Source organism: Vanessa cardui, chromosome 2 (assembly GCF_905220365.1).
Source record: "Vanessa cardui chromosome 2, ilVanCard2.1, whole genome shotgun sequence".
Classification (NCBI taxonomy): Eukaryota; Metazoa; Arthropoda; class Insecta; order Lepidoptera; family Nymphalidae; genus Vanessa; species Vanessa cardui.
Window position 1 is genome coordinate 10,058,533 of NC_061124.1, and position 20,694 is coordinate 10,079,226.

At 38.3% G+C, this 20,694-nt stretch overlaps 1 protein-coding gene across 5 annotated transcripts in view; it reads left to right on the forward strand.

The window, feature by feature from the left end:
- Positions 1-20,694, forward strand: part of LOC124542110 (E3 ubiquitin-protein ligase TRIP12) — a 33,394-nt gene that overhangs the window by 4,180 nt on the left and 8,520 nt on the right. The window contains exons 1-26 of one of the 5 annotated variants that reach the window (XM_047120060.1): positions 911-1,092; positions 7,139-7,420; positions 8,941-9,890; positions 10,560-10,670; positions 10,848-10,939; positions 11,393-11,491; positions 12,036-12,147; positions 12,548-12,624; positions 12,737-12,833; positions 13,159-13,377; positions 13,822-14,012; positions 14,476-14,664; positions 15,067-15,215; positions 15,331-15,466; positions 15,767-15,931; positions 16,373-16,547; positions 16,865-17,086; positions 17,164-17,342; positions 17,424-17,627; positions 17,750-17,882; positions 18,204-18,285; positions 18,436-18,605; positions 19,447-19,612; positions 19,844-20,042; positions 20,192-20,400; positions 20,484-20,676. In XM_047120060.1, coding sequence (XP_046976016.1) covers positions 7,362-7,420; positions 8,941-9,890; positions 10,560-10,670; positions 10,848-10,939; positions 11,393-11,491; positions 12,036-12,147; positions 12,548-12,624; positions 12,737-12,833; positions 13,159-13,377; positions 13,822-14,012; positions 14,476-14,664; positions 15,067-15,215; positions 15,331-15,466; positions 15,767-15,931; positions 16,373-16,547; positions 16,865-17,086; positions 17,164-17,342; positions 17,424-17,627; positions 17,750-17,882; positions 18,204-18,285; positions 18,436-18,605; positions 19,447-19,612; positions 19,844-20,042; positions 20,192-20,400; positions 20,484-20,676 — 4,578 coding nt within the window. In that variant the 5' untranslated portion in view covers positions 911-1,092; positions 7,139-7,361. Of the gene's footprint in view, positions 1-910; positions 1,093-1,130; positions 1,259-6,846; positions 7,062-7,138; positions 7,421-8,940; positions 9,891-10,559; positions 10,671-10,847; positions 10,940-11,392; positions 11,492-12,035; positions 12,148-12,547; positions 12,625-12,736; positions 12,834-13,158; positions 13,378-13,821; positions 14,013-14,475; positions 14,665-15,066; positions 15,216-15,330; positions 15,467-15,766; positions 15,932-16,372; positions 16,548-16,864; positions 17,087-17,163; positions 17,343-17,423; positions 17,628-17,749; positions 17,883-18,203; positions 18,286-18,435; positions 18,606-19,446; positions 19,613-19,843; positions 20,043-20,191; positions 20,401-20,483; positions 20,677-20,694 lie in introns of those variants that run through there. The other 4 variants (XM_047120066.1, XM_047120052.1, XM_047120045.1 and 1 more) reach the window with 4 other exon arrangements.

Consider the following 20,694-nt stretch of genomic DNA (forward strand, 5'->3'; position numbering starts at 1 on the left):
CACATTGTTTCACTAATTTGTACCCGCAGATGTGCGTTCGTGCATTTTTCCGGAATAAAAAGTAGCATATATCACTCCCCGGTCCATAAACTATCTCAAAGCAAAAAAACATTTCGATCGGTCTCTCCGCTGCAGCGTGAAAGAAGACGCAATAACAAACACACTTTCGCATTTACAATGTCTATATCAACTGAAATTTCAATTAAGTTTTATTCGATAAACCTTACCGCCGCCCGTGTACGTAACGAACATTTTTATTTATGTTATTATCAAGTTTACCAACGTCGAACACCTACCGTTATGGAAATTGGAGCAGTGAATCATTGAAACGTTAAATTTACATGCCTTAATACTTTAAATATTCCGAGCTGTATTTTCGTATATTTTAATGCCTAAATTATTTAACTATATTCACTATTATATAAACCAGAGATGTTTAAATAAATTGTTTTCAAATACAAAACGATCAAAAGTTTTTCTTGAACACGAAGTTGAGCGATTATAATCTGTGAACGATTTCAAACCAATATTGGCCTACTTACGCACATTGTGTAACGACCCTAGACTTGAACTGAATTATTCACGCCTTAAAGATTACACGTATCTAATGGAAATATATAAGTTACGTGTACGTCATTTTTTTAGTATTTATTTATTATAATATGAGATACATAAATCCGATACCATTTGAAGGATACCTACTTGCTACTAGGGGTAATACTATTAACAAAAATAAATATACATATATTGAAGAAAAAAGGGCTAATTTCCGCTAAATGTTATACTGATATTGTATATTATAACAAATAAAATAGATTAGGTAGTAGATTTCGATTGTATAATATAAGATAAAATGTCTTTTGGATTGGTTTTTATTCCGAGGTGCGCGATAGCAGTGTGCGCGGAGCTCTCGGTTGAGCAAGAGGCACAACCAGCTGTCACGAAACCTTTGGCTCCATGTCGGCGCGTTACGACACCATAGCTTTCTCCGTTCACCAACAAAGCTGAGCTTTTCGATTATTTCTTCGCCATTCGCTATAGTTCAAGGCTTTTTAAACTTCCCGTTATTTTTGTTACGGTGTTCAACGCAATGTTAGTATAAATTTTTGTTCGTGTATTGTTTCATTACTGTAATTTTAATTGTGTTTATCAAAACTGGTTTTAATTTTTGGCGAGTTTCATAATATTTAATCGTCCGTACTAAATAATATCGCTCTATACGTTTGTGGTAGTGATTTAATTAAGAAAATATTTTTAGGTAAGTAACACGAAGTAAAAATAAGCAGCAATTTAATTGAAAAAGAACGACATGATTTGTTTTGTTTACACACGCATACATACATATTACACATATACACACACAATCACAATGTAACGTTTTATTATCTGTAGACAGCAACCCTTTTTATTTCAATCATTACGTAGTTAGTCTTATTTCTATCACTATTTAGTTCTATTTATAGCTATCCGTACAATTCCAGTTCCTACTTTGTTACATTGCAACGTCAACTACGATATAACCGCTACAAGTATTCACATCAACTTAAAGATAAGAGCCACCCCAATGCTCTCAGTTTCGCTAGTACTTTGTTTCTTACGTTCTTTGTTCTAAAAGTCTCAAAGTATATTTTTAACCGAGATTTGGGTCACCTTCGTGTATTTTACGCAATAAAATACTCAGTTTTTAAATAAATTACAACATTATAATTTTATAAGGCAGCTTAAAATGTAATAAGTATAGTATATATGAATAAGGCATAAGCTATAACAATTGTTTATGACGTAAAAAAATGAATACAATCATTGACATAACATTGTACAACTTTTGTAATTTGGAATGATTTGTTTTTAAGTATTTCTTACGAGATAATTAAGCAATGGCACCCATTAGGCCAGGATAAGGCGAGTCAAATACATTTTTACACGAAAATAGAATCAACAAAAGATAAATAAATAAATCAAATGTTCATTGAAAATCGTCTTAAATCACCTCCGATTTAGGAGTTTCATAAAATTCTGACTATGTGGACGTAGTTATGCACCAACCTATTCAACGGAACACGACACAGAGAACGCTATTTCAGTCGCATATTAAGACGGTCGACAAAACACACTTCCTCTATCAAAAGCAAAACAAATCATTGAACAGAAATATAATAGAATATATTATACATTGCTGTATTTTTTTAGTGTATGTGACACGCAGTAGGTATAAATACGGCGTTGCATGTTGTTTGTGCGGCGCGACCTTGCCAGCGGTAAGACTAGGAGGAAACTGGTTTATAGAGCACTTGACGACGAACAGCACCGTTTTGTTTCATATATTATAGCGTATTCGCTTATACCTATGGCCTGTACGAAACGAGTCGCAATAACACGCGTATACAGAGTTCCAGCAATTATAATATTCAGGGTATGTAATTATAATGTAGCAAAACGAAAATAGTTTTATCATATAAATGTAAATAAACAGTGACTGGAGTAGTGTGCGCAGATTTTGTTCGAGTCTTTACTGATAGCGCAACTAAACAATAATATTATTATCATCCAGATGGAAATATCGCGTATCATACAAATTAAGTAAGGGGAAATTTTTAGTTTGGTTTTTGCTTTTTATTATTATTTGCAGTTGTTAAATGGAAGGGTCGATCGAGAGTTCGTTGAACCTGTAGGGATCCGTAGTCGCGTGTGTTTCGATGTCGGCGGGGGCGCGGGCGCTGCACTGGGCCGGTCGTTGACTCCCCCTTGCTGCACTCGTGTGAAATACAGATTGATTTTGTTACATTCTCGGTCTCCCTTCGGTCCATTATTGACTAGAACACGGGATTTCATATGTCCGACTTTCATCCATTAAAAATATAGTAAATTAAAAATTACCTTTTTTAACCGTTGCGTTAATGATATCTATTTATAGTGTAAAAGCGAATCACCATCTATAACAGCACATGCTTAACCACCGACGACGTAACGGTTTAAGGAGTCGAGGCAAACCGACGCATACATAGCAGTGTTAGTTAAAGACTGGAATTGTGCATCTCGAATATTAACCAGGAAAGACAACTATAATATCGCAGCGACCGCAAGTTTTACCGCAAACCTATTACTGGGGAGCAAATATTAACAAATCCTTAACAAACTAGGACAGCGTTTAAAAGCATTGAATACGAAATCATTGGACAATTACTGCGTGCACAACATTAGGTCCAATCGTAGACGTGCACTTTTCTTTTGTATGATTTTCGAAACCCTATAAATATGCGACATAACGCAAAGAATCTTTCAATTTGCAACCGACCGTTGTTCTCAATCGAAATCTACTTATTGTAAATTTTCAATGAATTTTGCAAATACTACACTCGAATACTTTACATTCATGTGATTCGAATGCGTTGAAAATATGTATTTGAATTCAATCTAGTTATTATTCCGACCATATTACTAGTCCCAGTTCCAGGTTATACTCATAAATATTCACACGAAGTGATTTCCATCTGACTTGTGCCCTATAAAGTCGAACGAGTATCGTATTTGGTGGAGAATAACGCTATCTATTGTACGTTTAATATTATAACAGTGACCGATACGTCCAGACTGAAGCATCAATTTAGACGTAACGAGTATTTGATAAGATGACACTGGCAGTCCGACAATAATGCAAATTTGCTTATGAACTTTTATAAGTAGAAGTAACGATTCAATAGCATGCAATACATATTTTAATTACAAATTCTATTGAAAACAAACTCCTTTTCTCGAGGGTATCATTTCAAGGTCGTTATTGCTTGCAACGTTATAAATAACGCTTTTTAAAGCATACTTCTGTCATCTTTATATCCTTGTATATATAATGTCCTTGTATAAAACCAAACTGTAATTTATATATACATACAACAACAACTAAGTACCTACATGTAACTAAATAGAAGAGAACGACAGTTTTGAATTTGTATTCGTTTTGTGTAACGCTTAGTGACAGGGTGACAGTGATTTTTTTTTATCTCGAGGTAAGCGGGGTTCAGTCGTGTCTGCAGCTCGGTCAGGTTGTCGACCGTCGGCCTTGGGGTGCAGCCCCAACCATCTCAAAATACACCGCATTGATACCGTATATTTGTTCCTATAATATTTTACTTTCCAAAGCTTACTCGATGAATAAAAATATAAAGATAATAAATGATCAGTTTAATGTCTGCAATTCCCGTTTTCACTTTCGATTTGATACTCTAAGTCAATAATTGAATTATATACTTATAGAAATATTGTATCGATTGGTATGTATTATAAAACATATTTAGTAGGTACAGTCATCATTTGTTTCTACTTTCCGGTAGAATTACGTAAAGTGATGTTTAAGAATTTATTTCAATTCAAAATTTTTATTTTATAAAATAAAATATATGCATATTATTCGCACTAATATCGCTTGTATAAGCAATTTTTTATTTACTCGAAAAATCATCCTCTTTTTTGGGCACGTCGTTGGATCCTTAATAATAAATAATAATACATAAAAAGTGAATCATTGCATATTCAAAATAAAAATAAAAGTTTAGTTATGTTTTGAAATTAGTATATAATTTTAACTTCGTTCAGTCTTATATTCCAAAAGTAATTATGTCCTTCAGTTATATTAAAATGATCATATTACTAAACCGATCATAATGAAATTTGACATAGAGGTAGCCTGAACCCCGGATAAAGAAGGCATATATGATATGGAGTCGTGACGAACAGCTGGTCTGATTAAGAATCATTTTTAATAACCAACTAAATTTAACAGAGCATGTTGCTCTGTTAAAAGTACAATGCTATTAAAAATACGTATTGCAAAAGTAAAACGAACATACAACCACGTTTTTATATCGTTTCAACTATTAAGTCTCTTACTTTTTACAACGATTCTTTGAAAAACGATCACGTCACGCAGCAATAACAATCTTTGGAATCAGTGGTTTCGTTATTTTAATTCCGTGTCGTTTTAAATCGAACTGATTCAATACTCTGCTGTACGTCATGTTCTGAGACCCCATTTCTTATCCATTTATTCTATAACTACCTGTTTTTCACGTATAACAAAAGCCGAGACGTACGATGGCCTACCTACCTGCATTCGACTGTTTATAATTCTGGTTTATTTTTCGTTCAGCTATCGACCCAAGATCGACTCGAAGCAAGCGAGTTTATTTTAAACTGGTTGATGTTGTTCTGCTAGCTTCTTTGATACCGTTGATCGATTGTAATTAAGTGTTAAATGTTTGTTTGAGATTGTAATATTGCAGTAATACATAGGAAATGTATGATAGACAATCGTTTGTGGGTCCTGTAGTTGTAACTTTATTAATAATTTTACCTCATATCAGTTATATATCCTGGCTATTATCTATTTTTTAATATTAATTTCTTTCTTTGCACCTGGCTTCCATGCCTGAATGTTTTTTTTATATATTAATAACCTTTTTTATTCCGTACGCAGTCTACCAAGTTTTTCAATTCTGTTGAATATTTTAGATATGACTGAATTCAATCAAAAACAAACTTTTATAAGTTCTTTCAAACTTAATATATTAGAATTTAAATTGGCTCAATATTGTTACGCAAGTTTCTTAAATGTCACTATTAATTAAGTACTACTAGTTTCTTGGCCTAGTACGTCCCGTTTTAATCGCATTAGCAAAAAACCTAAAACGTGCAAGTTTGTTATGTTGTTGTGGTGCGGTCAGTAACCATCACCAGTAGCTTTGCTCCATCTCTCACGAAACGCTATTTAAACATGTATCACATTGTCATGTAAGTAAATAGGTAGCTAAGTAGGTACCTTATATTGATACTCACTCTTTCCAAAAGTTTGTAGAATACCCAATGCGCCCGTAACCTAGCTGTTTATTTTATAGCATTGTAGGCATTACACCGAAATTAGCATGTATTATGACTTAACGATAAGCGAAGGTTTATGGAGATTTCGGTTAGGAGGTCGAACACGAATAGTATAAAATTACTTCTTAATTGCTTTACATTTGAGCATAATTAATATATAGTTAAATAAATGAGTTATCATGTTTAGACATTAAAATATAAATTGATTTTCCCAATCAATAATTTAGGTTACAATCACTATATGGAAAAATCTATGTAGTGCTCTGTACGTTATTTACTTATTAATTATTACATATATCGCAGAAAATAAAGATTCTTATCATTAATGGTAAATAGGTGTCGTATGTGCTTAAAACGATGTATTCCGCAAACAATATCTGTCTCTGTTAATATACATGCATATTGTCGATACATATTTTTACTACGTCATTTATGTATTGTATTTTATACATGTTGTTATTGTTCTAGTTAAAATTTTCATGTTGGCAGAGGTAGTGGCATTGCCATTTATTATAAATGTTGCCAGCATCTATAAATATGTACTTATTTGGTAGCTCCCACTTTTTATTTAATTCAAATATTTACCTGTATTCATCATTAAAATTTTTTTTTGAAAAGCAAATTATTATTTACTAATCTAAAAATCATATACCATGTAAAGAATTTTTAAGATAGAATAAGACCAATAATGTTAATAAAAAAAACTCTCATATGGTTACTTCGTTCAAATTTAAGATGAGTAAAAATACTTATTACGTTAAAAAAAGCAGCCTTCACACAAAAAAGCACCCTTAGCAGCATTCATTTATTCCTTTTTATTTGACGGAGAGAATAATTTTAAACCATACATTAAATAATATTAAATCATTTATGAAGTAGTGAAGATTTTTAAAGATTTGAATTAGTTTGTATGAAAAATCAATATTTTTTCATGGTAGGATTTTAGTTTGCAATGCTGGCAACATTTTATTTCTTTGACAGGCAGCCAGCTGTATGCAAGTAGAAAAATAAGTCGAAAAGTGTAGCTGTCCTTGATGTGTCATCTATCACGATAATTTCTATGAAACGTGGTGTTAAAATATTTCAGATATTAACGTAAGAGCACGTTTCACGCAGTTAATCAAAATATTTTCATTAGGGTCTCGACACAAACTCGTAACATAAGAAGCCTGCTCGGGTGGCAGCAAGTGGTACTAATTAATTGTTGAAATGTTTATGTAACGCAGCGTTATTCATGTTGCTGAGTATGCATTTATCTTTGTTCCAGTTACGCCGAGAGTGAACAGCAGAAGTGTAAAGACAGAGCAAGATCCAGTGAGTGTGACTGTGTTCTCTAGTGGTTTGTGGTGATGTGTTTGTGATACGGCTGAAGGTGGTGAATGCTGAGGCAGCGGTATAGCGCTCGCCCGGGCATGGTGCCGGATAGGTAGCGGGCGCGGGCGGCCTCCGCAGGCCCCACACAAGCAGCCGCGTGTCTTCCAGCGTCGTCTATGGCCGAGCAACAAATTACACCGTCGTCGCACTCTGCACTCACGAGAGAGTCCAGCAGGTAACTCCATTAACAATGACATGCTTCACCTTACTCAACTATGTACAGTGGCCTGGGAGCGGGCTTGTTTCACATACTACACAGTCTCTGGTTACTCAACATTTTGTAAATATGATTAGTCATACCACCCTCTATACACTCAAAGCTTAATTTTAATAATTCCTTTTCTCAATTTCAAAAAAAAGGAAGCAATGCTCCCATGATGAGGAAAAATAATATTATGTTCAAAGCTTATTTTAGGAGTGGAGAAGGAAAAAGCCCAAGGAGTAAGGTTCAAACCTGTGACTTTACATCACCAGGTGGCCTCTAAACCATTGCGCTAGGCATTGCCGCTCTAAGATTTAGTGCAATGTTTTTATACCAATGAAGTCATTGAATGTAACCATTTGTTTATTTTCTACAGTCCATAAGCAAGTGTTATACTTTTATTTGTATAAATTGTTTGTGGTTTTATTAAGAAATATTAATATATCAAATGTGATCTGAATTTTCTAAATTTATCGAGAGTTATCTGATGTTTGCGCAGGATATAGGTTTGAGCTGTTGATTGTATAGATACAGAGAAATCTAAAGATTTTGCTTAATTTTTTTTTATGTATGGATAAGCATAATTTACACTTACAAATAATTGTGCTACTGTTGGGATGTAGCATCTTTTTATGGTCACTATTTGTATTTCTATTTAATAACTAAATGCAACAGATACTTTATTGTTTGCATATTAATTTTGTTGTGTGAGTCATTAATCTGATTTTTAAATTTTTTTTGTTACTTTGTCAATGTTGATTCTCCTCAAAAGTAAAGGAGGCTTTAGCCCAGCTGTGGAATGTTGATGATGAATGTATATATATGATATAGTAATGTGAGGGAATCAACCAGATATACATTTTTAAACCTTAGGTTATAATTATCTGTAAACTGGCATTTGATAAACCTCACAATTGCTTACCCTTTGTGTGATTAAAAAGGGTGGTAAAAATTCTGGTAGTTTTTTTAGAATACTCAGAAAATAATATGGTAAATGATGTTATGGCATAAATTAACTTGATTAGGTTATTTGACATCAATGATATTTATAGAATTAGTCATAATTAATCATTTCTCAGCAGGAGACCAATATATAAAAAGACATTGATTAACTTTATCATGAATTTTCTTCTGTTAGTCAAATTAAGGTACAAATATTATTATTTGCATATGTCTTATTTTTATTTGTTTCAAAGCAAAGTTATTAACAATACATTTAACAATCATAATTAGACTATCAATGTAAATTACTGTTTGCTTACAAATAATTATATTTATAGTGGAAATATGATAATGATACCAATATCATACTAATGTTTGGTCTATTAGTTAATGATAAGTGGAATTATTAACAATAATTATGCATTAGGCAGTTTAAATGACCAGGTAGAGATATGTAAACACTATACAATTGAACTACAGATGCCAGATATTGCGTTATGACTAAACAATTTTAATATTGTTTATGTTTAATAATTATACGTCTGGTTCAGGTCTTCTCCTAGCAGGGTGGTGGGCGGTCGGTGGTTGCGTCAAGTGCGTAAAGCAAGCCGCAGTCGTCGGAACAGACGTAACGTGACATCGCCCTTACCACGCACCAGCCGACACTCCTCCGGTCGTAATTTCGACGCCGAGCCGCGGACGCAAGTCGAACTTCGCAGGAGTTCACGTCTCGTTAATACACTACCGCGTTCAGACTATTCCCTCTCTGAACGCTGGTCCTACGGAACGGACGTTTACGAGACCCGCTACGATACCACAGATTACAAACACGGAGACACATCTAAGCTTTCAAGCAGTCCACCCAAACGCGGACGGACGTCGTCGCATGACAGGAAAAAACAGAAAAGTCATAACACGTCAAATAGCAGTACGAAAGACGAGTGCGTCGCGTATTGCACACGTTCACGTACTGCACTCAAATCGAGTGAGATTGGCAGTGAACTGGTCCCGAACAATTTGAAAGCAAACTCGGTTACGCGCAACACATCGAATCAAAGCCCTGTAGAGGCTCCGACTCAGCAACCACTACTGAATCAGACGGAGGGAGGTCTACTTCCTCTAGACGAAAGGGACTACGCATACTCGCCGTTCAGCTCCTCGACTATCACAGAGCTACTCGATTCTGACTACTCCGTGTACAGTCCAACAGCGAACCGTAGAAAGGGGAAGAAGAGGAAACGATCGTCACATCGTTCGTTGTCACACAGAAAAAGCAATTGCTTCGTCGACTTAGAGGAGTGCAGAAAGAAATTTAAAATAGACTCGCACAAGGAGCTTGCGGAAACCAGTAAAAGCGACGCCACTGACAGTCGAACCCCCGACTACGAACTTGAAAAAGCAGAAGCATTTGCTGCACAAGCTTCCTGCACTTACCGGCTACGTAATCGGCACAATCGCGATCTCGGACCACCAACCTCCACTGTTATTAGTGATAATACAGGTAATAACACTTAGCATGTTTCCTTTGATTCCTATTACAATATTTATTTTCTAATTTACTCATAAGATTATTGTCGTTCGAATTTTTATACTACAGGGCAACGACAAAACTAGTCAATGCAATTTTGATTTACCCATTTTGATATCCAAAGTGCAGCTCCTTCTTAAGCACAGCAGGGTGCAAGGAGTTTGGTTTAATCACATGCCTTCTTAAAAAAAAATTATATACTTTTTGGAAGTATGTCACTGATGGTCCAAGATCGTCATTGACGAGGCGACCTCTTACCCTTTTTTTTACTGCCTCTGCACCCTAGGTTAAGACTGGCTTGTTAATGTGACATACGAAACGACGGAAAAAGATTAGGCACAGGATCGAAGGTTTCTAAGAGTGCCTTTACAGTAAAATATCTACCATGTATATAAATGTTACTAACCCGACCTGAGATAAGAACCAGGGTCATTGTTATATACGGCTGCATAAGCCACCAGACCAAAGAGGCAGTTAACACATATTGCCAAATACACAACCACACACACGCACATACACACACACGAGCATTTTGATACATTAAAATTGAAGCTTGCTATGTGGCTTATCAGACATTCTTATCATCCATCAAGTGCACCCATTATTGTAGATAATGTAAATAATAATTGTGTATTATTATAGCGAGTCCGTCAACAAGCGACGTGGTGCACACGCAGACAGCAGCAGAACGTAAGAGTTTCGCAGATTTCAGAGGAAGGACCACCACTCCACCACCATTCAGGGATTTACAAGGTAAGGAAAAATATATGACTTTCTCTTTCGAATGACAAGTCAATGATGACAGATCGAGTCAAATCAGTATTTAACTAAATATTCATTAAACAAGACTTATTTGATGTAAAGACGTAATTGACTCATTTATTAATTATATAGTTAACTTTTTGTTAATTAAATAAATCTTGTCCACAGAAGCTAGCTCATCAAAAGATCACCATTCTGACAGCAAACTATTAATAGTTCCCCGTGATCTTCCATACTTACGTCAAACTAACGCAAGAAGGGTATGTCTCGTTTTTATACACTTATAGTACAATGACATGCAAAATTACTAGTGGGTTATCTTTATATTCAATCTGCTGATGTGGCTGCAAAGTAATCTACCATTGTCATAGTGCTGTATGGTTGACATTGATGGTTAAAGTCGGCGAGGCAAGCTATGGCTCTGATTTTATAGTAATCTTTTATAGTATGTTTTTTACCATTTTCAAAAGTGAATATAAACATGCCTGTTTGAGGCAATTTACAAATTTTCAAAAATATTGTATTCTTATAATTAAAATTAAGTTTATTTTTTGTTTACCTCAAATTCTCCTATTTGTTGCTTCAGTACATAAAAATAATACCAATCCTCTTTTAAAAACAAAAATGGTGAAATGTAGCAAATGTAAACTATTTTATTATATGTTTAGACAAATAAATATAACTTCAGTAATGACATTACCGATTATTTACAGAGTATCGCTGCTGCAACGGGTGCGACCCTGGGTGCTTGCTTGACGCGGGGGGCCAGTACTTCTCAGCGTCAGAGACAGGATACTGCCTCTAAGAGACAGGTACCATATTTATAACATATCGACATAGAAGAATACACTCTCACTATCAGATATTTTGTTTTTATTATAATAATAATAATTATTTTCACATATAAGTATATGTATCAATGTTTAACAATAAATTGCAGTTAGTATTCATGATAAATGTTGCAAATTCTAAGACTGTTAGAATTAATTTTAGGTGAGGAATTTTAAATAAAAACATTTTTTTAAATACTTTTTAACTATGTAAATGGATATATATTTGTTTGTTTACAAGTGTTTCAAATATATCTAAGACACTTTTAAGAATATAAGTGTAAATGACATTAAAATAATATGTTAAATGTCGACATTTCAATAGAATAAAAATAATTCGATTTTAATAGAAACAACTGTTACAAAATTTAGACTATCATGATTACAAATTATTCTAGAAAATAATATAGAAAAGTATTGATTGTTTAATACAAGAGCATGCAAAGCTTGGTACACAGCTCGTTCCCGCTGTGCGTGTCTGTGCGTCTCGGTGTGTGATGGTGTGTGACGGTGTGTGTGTGCGCAGTCGGGCGCGGGCGCGGGCGAGGAGGCGGGCAGCAGCGCGGGCGGCGCGCGGCGGGCGCGGGCGCGCGACATGCCGCAGCCGCACACGCCCTCCACGCGACGAGACAAGCGAGGTCGGTCGACGCTACGTGCGATGTTGCCATACTTTTGTTTTTCTGCTTCCGTGATTTGCCCTGTTCAAATATCCATACTAATATTATAAATGCGAAAGTGATCCTGTTTGTCTGTATGAATTTGATATAATTGGACGTGTAGCAAGTTTGAATTCCATTGAAGGCCATAGGGCATCCTTTTTTTATGCGTAACAATTTGTGCGTAACTCATGAAACGCGACCGAAACTACGGCCAGTAAATAAAATTATACTAAATCCTTCCTTAAATTCTTTGTTTAAATATTTGTTCAGTAAGAATAAACATAAAGTTTCATTATTTATTTGTATAAATTTTTCGTAATTCTTTTTTTTTTTATAATTCGATTGACTGATTGAATAAACTTTTTTTATAAAACTACAGCAGGCAAAGGCAGCCTGGGTTCGTGTGCTAGCACCGGTGGCGCATCCAGCCGCTCTCATCCACAACCCCTAACCACGGTACGAATACATTGTCTAATCAATACCATGTTAATATTATGGTAAACAAATTGCAACAGCTTATGATTAGTACTATGTATTTGTAATATAAATGTATGTTATACGCGTGCAGGGTGCCGTCGCATCCACATCGTCTACACCTCCGGTGCCAGCTTCCGCCGCTTCGATGCCTGACAACGCGTCTAATGATGCCAAGCCCAAGGGCAAAGGTAAATCAAAATCTTTGTAAAAATATGTACTTTGTACTCTCTGTTTATTCTTCCATAATTATGAGTCTTCATTTTTTAAGTATACAGCAATAACAGTATTATATTGGTCGGCCTAAAGCCCCTTCAGATAACTATTTATTTAACGTAAAGGAGTTTATTTTGCTCGTATACATCCGTCCATCGATAAATTATAAACGCCTGAACTATCCTCATGCTGGTAGATCCGCCGGCATAAGCATTCCGTCAGTCTCCCTGATTTTTCTCAGTCAAATTTTCATTTCATACTTGCACAAGTTTTAACATTAACAATAAATGTGACTTGAAGCTTCGTCATCGGCGGAGGAGTGCGCCGCGGGGGGCGCGGGGCTCTCGGGGGCCGCGGCCGCGGGCGGCAGCGCGGCGGCCGAGGAGTCGTCGTCCGAGGAGGGCGAGGTGGGCCGCCTGCAGGCGCTGCTGGAGGCGCGCGGCCTGCCGCCGCACCTGCTGGGCGCGCTCGGCCCGCGCATGCAGCACCTCCTGCACAGAACCGTCACCGCCAACTCGGGTCCGACTTTATTTTATGACGCACGAGATGAGCATTGATGATTAATTTATTTAACCTCTTGTTTGTTGAAACACCGGCTCCCGGTATAAACACATTTTGGCTGTTGACATACCGGGAGCCGGTATGGCTGAGTGTGTTCTGTTATTCGCTCTGAAGTACCCTTTGTTGAAAGTTTATATATTAGCTATGATTGAGTATTTATATAGAAATGGTTGAAAGTGAATAAAGATTATTCAATTTACAATAAGATTCATAACTTGAATTGACTTGATTTGTACTAAATACGGAGAAAATCTAGTCACAATAAAAGTCTGTCTCAAAATTGGGCTGTCTGTTGACCATACCGGCTCCCGGTATAACAGGTAACACAAGGTGGGCTAATGTCATTTAACATACGAAAGGTTATGTGACATGTGACTTATATATGACATTTATGTTAAACAGCCGCTTCCAAAGCTGCACAGCTTCTGGCCGGCTTGCAGGCAACTGGGGACGAGGGTCAGCAGCTGCAGGCCGTTATAGAAATGTGCCAGCTGTTGGTGATGGGTAATGAAGACACGCTGGCCGGTTTCCCGGTGCGGCAGGTGGTGCCCGCGCTCGTCAACTTGTTGGCTGCTGAACACAACTTCGATATGGTGAATGTTTGATTAAATCATAAATATCTAAGTAGTATAACTTACACTTAAATCCTAATATTTTAGTTACTTTATAAAAAAATATTGTACTTGAATGAGATTGCTCGAAAAGTAGGTTTACAAGAACTTATATTTAGTTATGTAGTGCTATTTATTACATTCATTCCCATTATATTCAATCGTATTGTCTATATAATAGCAGTACAACCATATAATGAATAGATTGTACACAAAATGAAAACTCAATATACAATATAGTCGATGCTTTTAACCATTGTAGTGGATTATTTACATTTTTCCTTACAGTGCATAACCTTTAAAGGTACTTTAAAGGTATCAAGCACAAAATATTCTTCTGATATAATAACATCAAAAAGGAACGAAAGTTAACTCTATTAAACATAAATAATGTATAAGAACTACTAAAATGATGTTTACTAATGTATTGACGCATCGTCCACAGATGAACCACGCGTGCCGCGCGCTCACGTACATGCTGGAGGCGTTGCCGCGCAGCAGCGGCGCCGTGGCGCTGGCCGTGCCCGCCTTCCTCGACAAGCTGCAGGCCATCACCTGCATGGACGTCGCCGAGCAGAGCCTCACCGCGCTCGACATGCTCTCTCGCAGGCACTCCAAGGCCATACTGCAAGCGGTGAGGGTTCATCCCTGAATATATGTACAACAACAACAACAACAGCCTGTAAATTCCCACTGCTGGACTAAAGGCCTCCTCTCCCTTTGAGGAGAAGGTTTTGGAACATATTCCACCACGCTGTTCCAATGCGGGTTGGTGGAATTCACATGTGGCAGAATTTCTATGAAATTTGTCACATGCAGGTTTCCTCACGATGTTTTCTTTCACCGCCGAGCACGAGATGAATTTTAAAGACAAATTAAGCACATGAATCAGCGGTGCTTGCCTGGGTTTTAACCCGCAATCATCGGTTAAGATGCACGCGTTTTTACCACCGGGCCATCTCGACTCATTGAGTCGAATAAATGTACGGTGTCACTGTATTACTCTTGTACTAAATAATTATATATCTTTCGACAGAGGGGTGTGTCCGCCTGCTTGACATATCTGGACTTCTTCTCGATAAACGCTCAACGTGCAGCGCTCTCGATAACGGCCAACTGCTGTCAGAATCTCACACCAGATGAGTTCCATCTCGTTAGGGACTCTCTGCAATTACTTGCTAATAGGTAAGTTGATTTCATTTCATTCACAAAATATTTGCATTCTATTTGTTACCTTACAATGAAATAATTGTAGTTCTTAAAAAAAACGTGTATGAAAAAAGTATTAATTTTCTTCCAGACTTACAATTCAAGACAAAAAGTCAGTGGAATGCGTGTGCCTCGCCTTCTCGCGTCTAGTCGACAGCTTCCAGCATGACCCTGCTAGGCTGCAGGAGATTGCTACACCGGAATTACTTACGAATTTACAACAACTTGTAAGTCAATTGCTTAGCTCATGGTAATAATTTTCAGTTCAGAAATGTTAAAAGTGTATAAATAATGCTTTAAATTGCAATCATATTTCACGGTTCACAATATCTCGACATTTACAATCTGACGAGACAGATCTGACAGACAGACAGATAATCTAACGAATTTTGTAAACTTACGGTGACATATATACAAGTAAAATTCATGTTTATAACTTGAATTGAATGAAATGATGTGTTTAGTATTAATAGTACAAGTTTAGCTCCGAAACGAGACTGTTTCAAATTGTGATCGTTTGCAAACAGCTGGTAGTGCAGCCTCCGCTGATCTCGGGCGGCACGTTCATCACGGTGCTGCGGCTGCTGTGGGTGATGTGCGCGGCGTGCCCGCAGCTCGCGCTGGCGCTGCATCAGCGCTCCATCGCCGACACGCTGCTGTGTCTGCTAACCGGCTCCACTCTGCACCAGGAGGTGACAACTTGCTTTAACTATATATCTAACCCATTTTCAAATTGAATAGAAAGATACACAAATCACAAATAGATTTACGTATTTCATACGATTTGCTAATAACTCGAGCAATATTGTGCACTACTAAGAGTTTATGAATAATTTATCTTTATTAATAATACAACACTATTACACTTAACTACTATTATTTTACTTCTATTTGCCACTAAATGTTGTTTAATTCGTTTATCTTCGTTTATGGTTGATATAGTATTCAGGACTTCTTTTGGGAGACTTTGAGCCACGACGAATGTTGAAAATATTACAATAATAACTTCTAATATGGGATTAATATATTATATCAAAATATAAAAAGGCAACTTACGTAGCTATAATAATTTATATTTACTAATAATAATAATTTGAACACGAATAATAAACCAATAACAACGAATGTTTCAGCAAGTGGAATTGTTACCACGTCTTCCTCAAGAACTTTACGAGATCACTTGTCTCATCGGCGAACTGATGCCTCGCCTTCCCACCGACGGCATATTCGCAGTGGATGCGCACCTCGACCGACCTTGGTCCGCGCCCACCGACCGCTCGGCGCAGTGGCAGTGGAGAGACGACAGGGGTAACTAATTAGTATATTATATTATTTCCAAAATATCACTCAAATAAGAACACAGAGGTGAACATTTTTTTCATGGTTAAAATATTTTAATGACACTTGTTATTTTACAATGTACATGTTGTACACCATAACTATGAATGTAAACGTACACATCACCTGGGTGTCTCAATTTCATCGCAATATATACTGCGCAACGAGGGAACTATGGACAAACAGATCCGAAACTAAAACTGGTTTCCTCCGTCGCAATATCGCAGACGAGACGAGTAAATTCATCGCCGTCATTATATTTTCATTAGTCACACAAAACTTTATAGGCGTATGGAGGTCGTACTCATGGGCAGAATGTCGTGCGCTAGAGGCGGGCGCGGCGGCGGGCGAGGAGGAGGTGTGCCTGAGCACGCTGGGCCGCTCGTACACCGTGGACCTGACGGCCATGCAGCAGCTCAACGACCACACCGGCACCGCGCGCTCCGTGCAGCGCGTCGCGCCGGCGCCGCACCCCAGCGACCCCGCCGCGCCCGGCTGCGCCGCGCCCGGTGAGTCGCTTGCCGCTCTCGCGCGCTCGCTGCCTGCTCGTTGTCGGACTATCTTTATGACGTTGCATGTATTTTAGACCCGCGCATCGCGATGGTTCGATGCAACCCTTCCCTGGTGCGTGCTCTGCTGGGTGTTCTTCACGAGGTGTACTGGAGCTCGGCCGGGCCAGCTTTGCGTGCGCAGGCGCTGAAGGCTATTCTACGAGCCGTATACTACGCCGACGCGCCTTTGCTTAGACAAGTACTCAAGACACAGGTATATACATTACTTCATATTTTCGTGTCATATGTAAATTAGTAATACATGCTAAATAATATATTTATTTCGCATTCGCAGGTTATTTCGTCACACATCGCAGGAATGATGGCTTCGAGTGACTTACGTATTGTGGTCGGTTCTTTGCAACTCGCCGAGATATTGATGCAGCGACTGCCTGAAGAAATGGGTGTGCAGTTCCGTCGAGAGGGCGTGCTTCACCAGGTGGCACAGCTCTCCGAGCGCGCCCCTGGGGCGCCTGCAACGCGACAGACCAAACTTAAAGTGAGAAATCATGAACTAGTATCAATGAATGTATATGGATCTCTGATATAAGATTGTAATAATAATAATAAAACGAATTAAGCAATATAAATGTATAATGTAAAACTATTTTAATTCCATAGTGCCCAAGTGGAACAAGCATGCGTTCAAGTGGAGGTTCTTCCCCTCCTGCATCGACATCGGCTTCTTCCTTGGATCACCACAACTTGTCATTAGGATTCTCCGCTTCTGGATCATTTATCGCTAGTTCCTTATGTAAGTCATTATTTTTGTTACTTATGTTATTATTTATTCTTTTATTTATATAAAATATTTGGTTTTACAAATTGACCATTATTAGATTCTGTGTTAAAAATACACACATTATTACATATAAGGTTGGCAAGAAAGATAGAAGTATGTATGGTTGCTTTAACTGCAAATTGAGTAAAAAAGATGTAATATGTATGGTCAAATAGGTTAAAAATGTGTTTGACGATTCAAAAATGCTTCATTATGAAGTTTACTTGAATAAAATTGATTTGATTTGATTTGATTTAATTTGATTTTTGTAACAGCAGTAATTATTGTTTACAGTGGCCGGAAGTGACAGTGGCAACTCAGAAGCTGGACCAGCCACTTCGGCGTCGACTCACCAACAGACTACTACAGTACACAGGTATTTTTTATGTTGTATTTCTTGTTGTTCCCGTGAAGAATAAAATATCTTATTAATATTTATTATTAACTTTTATCTCGTATATTATATATAGTCAATGAACAAAAGAATATTTCTTTGACACTAATTTCGTCTTAATGTTTCCGTCAGATCGGGCAGTCCACTGCAGCTGGCAGAGATGCTCAAGCGTAAACGCGCGGTGAAGCGTTCGGGTGGTGCGCGGCAGCAGCGTGGGCGCCGGGACGACGCGCCGCCGCACGCGCACGCGCTGCCCGTGGCCGCGCCCGCCGCCACCGCCGCCACCACCGTCACTGCTCACTGTTCGTTTATTTTGTTACATCCAACTTGGTTTTTATAATATACCCGAAACTTAGAGTCGAGATGGCCCAGTGGTTAGAACGCGTGCAACCGATGATTGCGGGTTCAAACCCAGGCAAGCACCGCTGATTCATGTGCTTAATTCGTCTTTATAATTCATCTCGTGCTCAGCGGTGAAGGAAAAAATCGTAAGGAAACCTGCATGTGACAAATTTCATAGAAATTCTGCCACATGTGTATTCCACCAACCCTCATTGGAACAGCGTGGTGGAATATGTTCCAAACCTTCTCCTCAAAGGGAGAGGAGGCCTTTAGCCCAGCAGTGGGAATTTACAGGCTGTTGTTGTTGATAACTTACCACCGATAGTGATTTTAATAAGTAGTATGCATTATTTAATTGTGTATATAATAAATATATAGATTTTATTCTATATATGTAAATATGACTTAAATATGTTTTTTTTTATATAGGTTGGCGGACGAGCATATGGGCCAACTGATGGTAAGAGGTCACCATCACACATAGACAATGAAGCTGTAAGAAATATAAATTATTCCTTGCATCGTCAATGTGCCACCAACCTTGAGAACTAAGATGTTATGTCTCTTGTGCCTGTAGTTACACTGTCTCACTCACTCTTCAAACCGGAACAACAGTACTGAGTACTGGTATTTGGCGGTAGAATAACTGATGAGTGGGTGGTACCTACCCAGACGGGCTTGCACAAAGCCCTACCACCAAGTATGGATGAGTTAAAGATCATCTAAATTTATGCGCTCTCGTACGAGTTGCATACAGAATGTCATTATGAAATGAATTAATTAGTGAAATGTGGTTCACAGCATCGACAGTGGTGTCAGCGCGGTCGGGCGCTCGCGCAGGCGCATCCAAGACGTCTTCGTTCCTGTCGTCGCTGAACCCGTCGCGCTGGGGCCGCGCCCCGCACGCGCACAAGGACGCCGCGCTGCTCGCCGCGCCGCACGCCGCCAACCTCACCGTGCAGAACAAGTAAACCTACGTTCCTAACGCGTTTAGTCATTATTCAAATATCTATAGCCTATTTCAACGCAAAATAAACAACATTTGAAATTACTTATATTAAGTATATATTTATAAGCTTAAGTTATTACCATGATAATTGAATTTATCATATAATTATGATAATTACTTAGAATCGAAGTAAGAGAAAGAAACATAAAATTTACCTCTTGTTTGAATACGATTTTATCGGTTTAATAGAGAGAAAGTTCGCGAATGGGTGTCGTGGCGCGCAGCGCGTCTCCAACGCGACTGGGGCGCGCTGGGTGGCGGCGCCGGCGCTCTGGAGCAGCTGGCGGCGCTGGCGGCTGCGCTGCCAACGCGTGCGCCTGCGCACCAGCGCGCTGCTCTGCAGCACTTGCGCGACACACTGCTCAATCATGACGTATCACCATTCGAAGTAAGTTTTAAAAAAATACATTTGTAGACATCTTTTGCGGATATATTCACTTACTACTATAATGTAGGGGACAAAAGTTGTCTGCAAATTTCTATTTATTTTTAGTCATTTTTTTTTTAGGTGAAGTAGTCATGTTATTTTTTTTTCAGGTGAATCATTCTGGAGTGCTTGGTGCATTACTACAATTTTTGACTGGCACTGGTCCGGAGCCGGAAGCAAGTAATAGTGGAGCCGCCGGAACAGACGCCGATCGTGAGGCAGAGAACGATAGCCGCGACTCATCTGAGCAAATGGCCTCATGCGAGGAGCGCCTTAGACTCTTCTTACATGTGTTCGCCGATATGCCACTTGCGCCCGAGTTAGTTCCGCTTTATCGATAATACAATGTCATATCTGAATATGAAAATGTCAAATTTGTTAAATGTAATTTAAATTTTGTAGTGACAAGGAATGGAATGAGAAGGCGAGTATGCTGGGCGTGCAGGCGAGTAGCGGAGCGAGCGCTCTGTCGGGACTGGTGAGCAAGGTGAACGCGTGCGTGTCGCACCTGGAGCAGTTCCCGGTGCGCGTGCACGACCTGCCCGCGCGCCCGGCGACGTCCGCGCTCAAGTTCTTCAATACGCATCAGCTTATGGTGAGCATACCGGTTCTA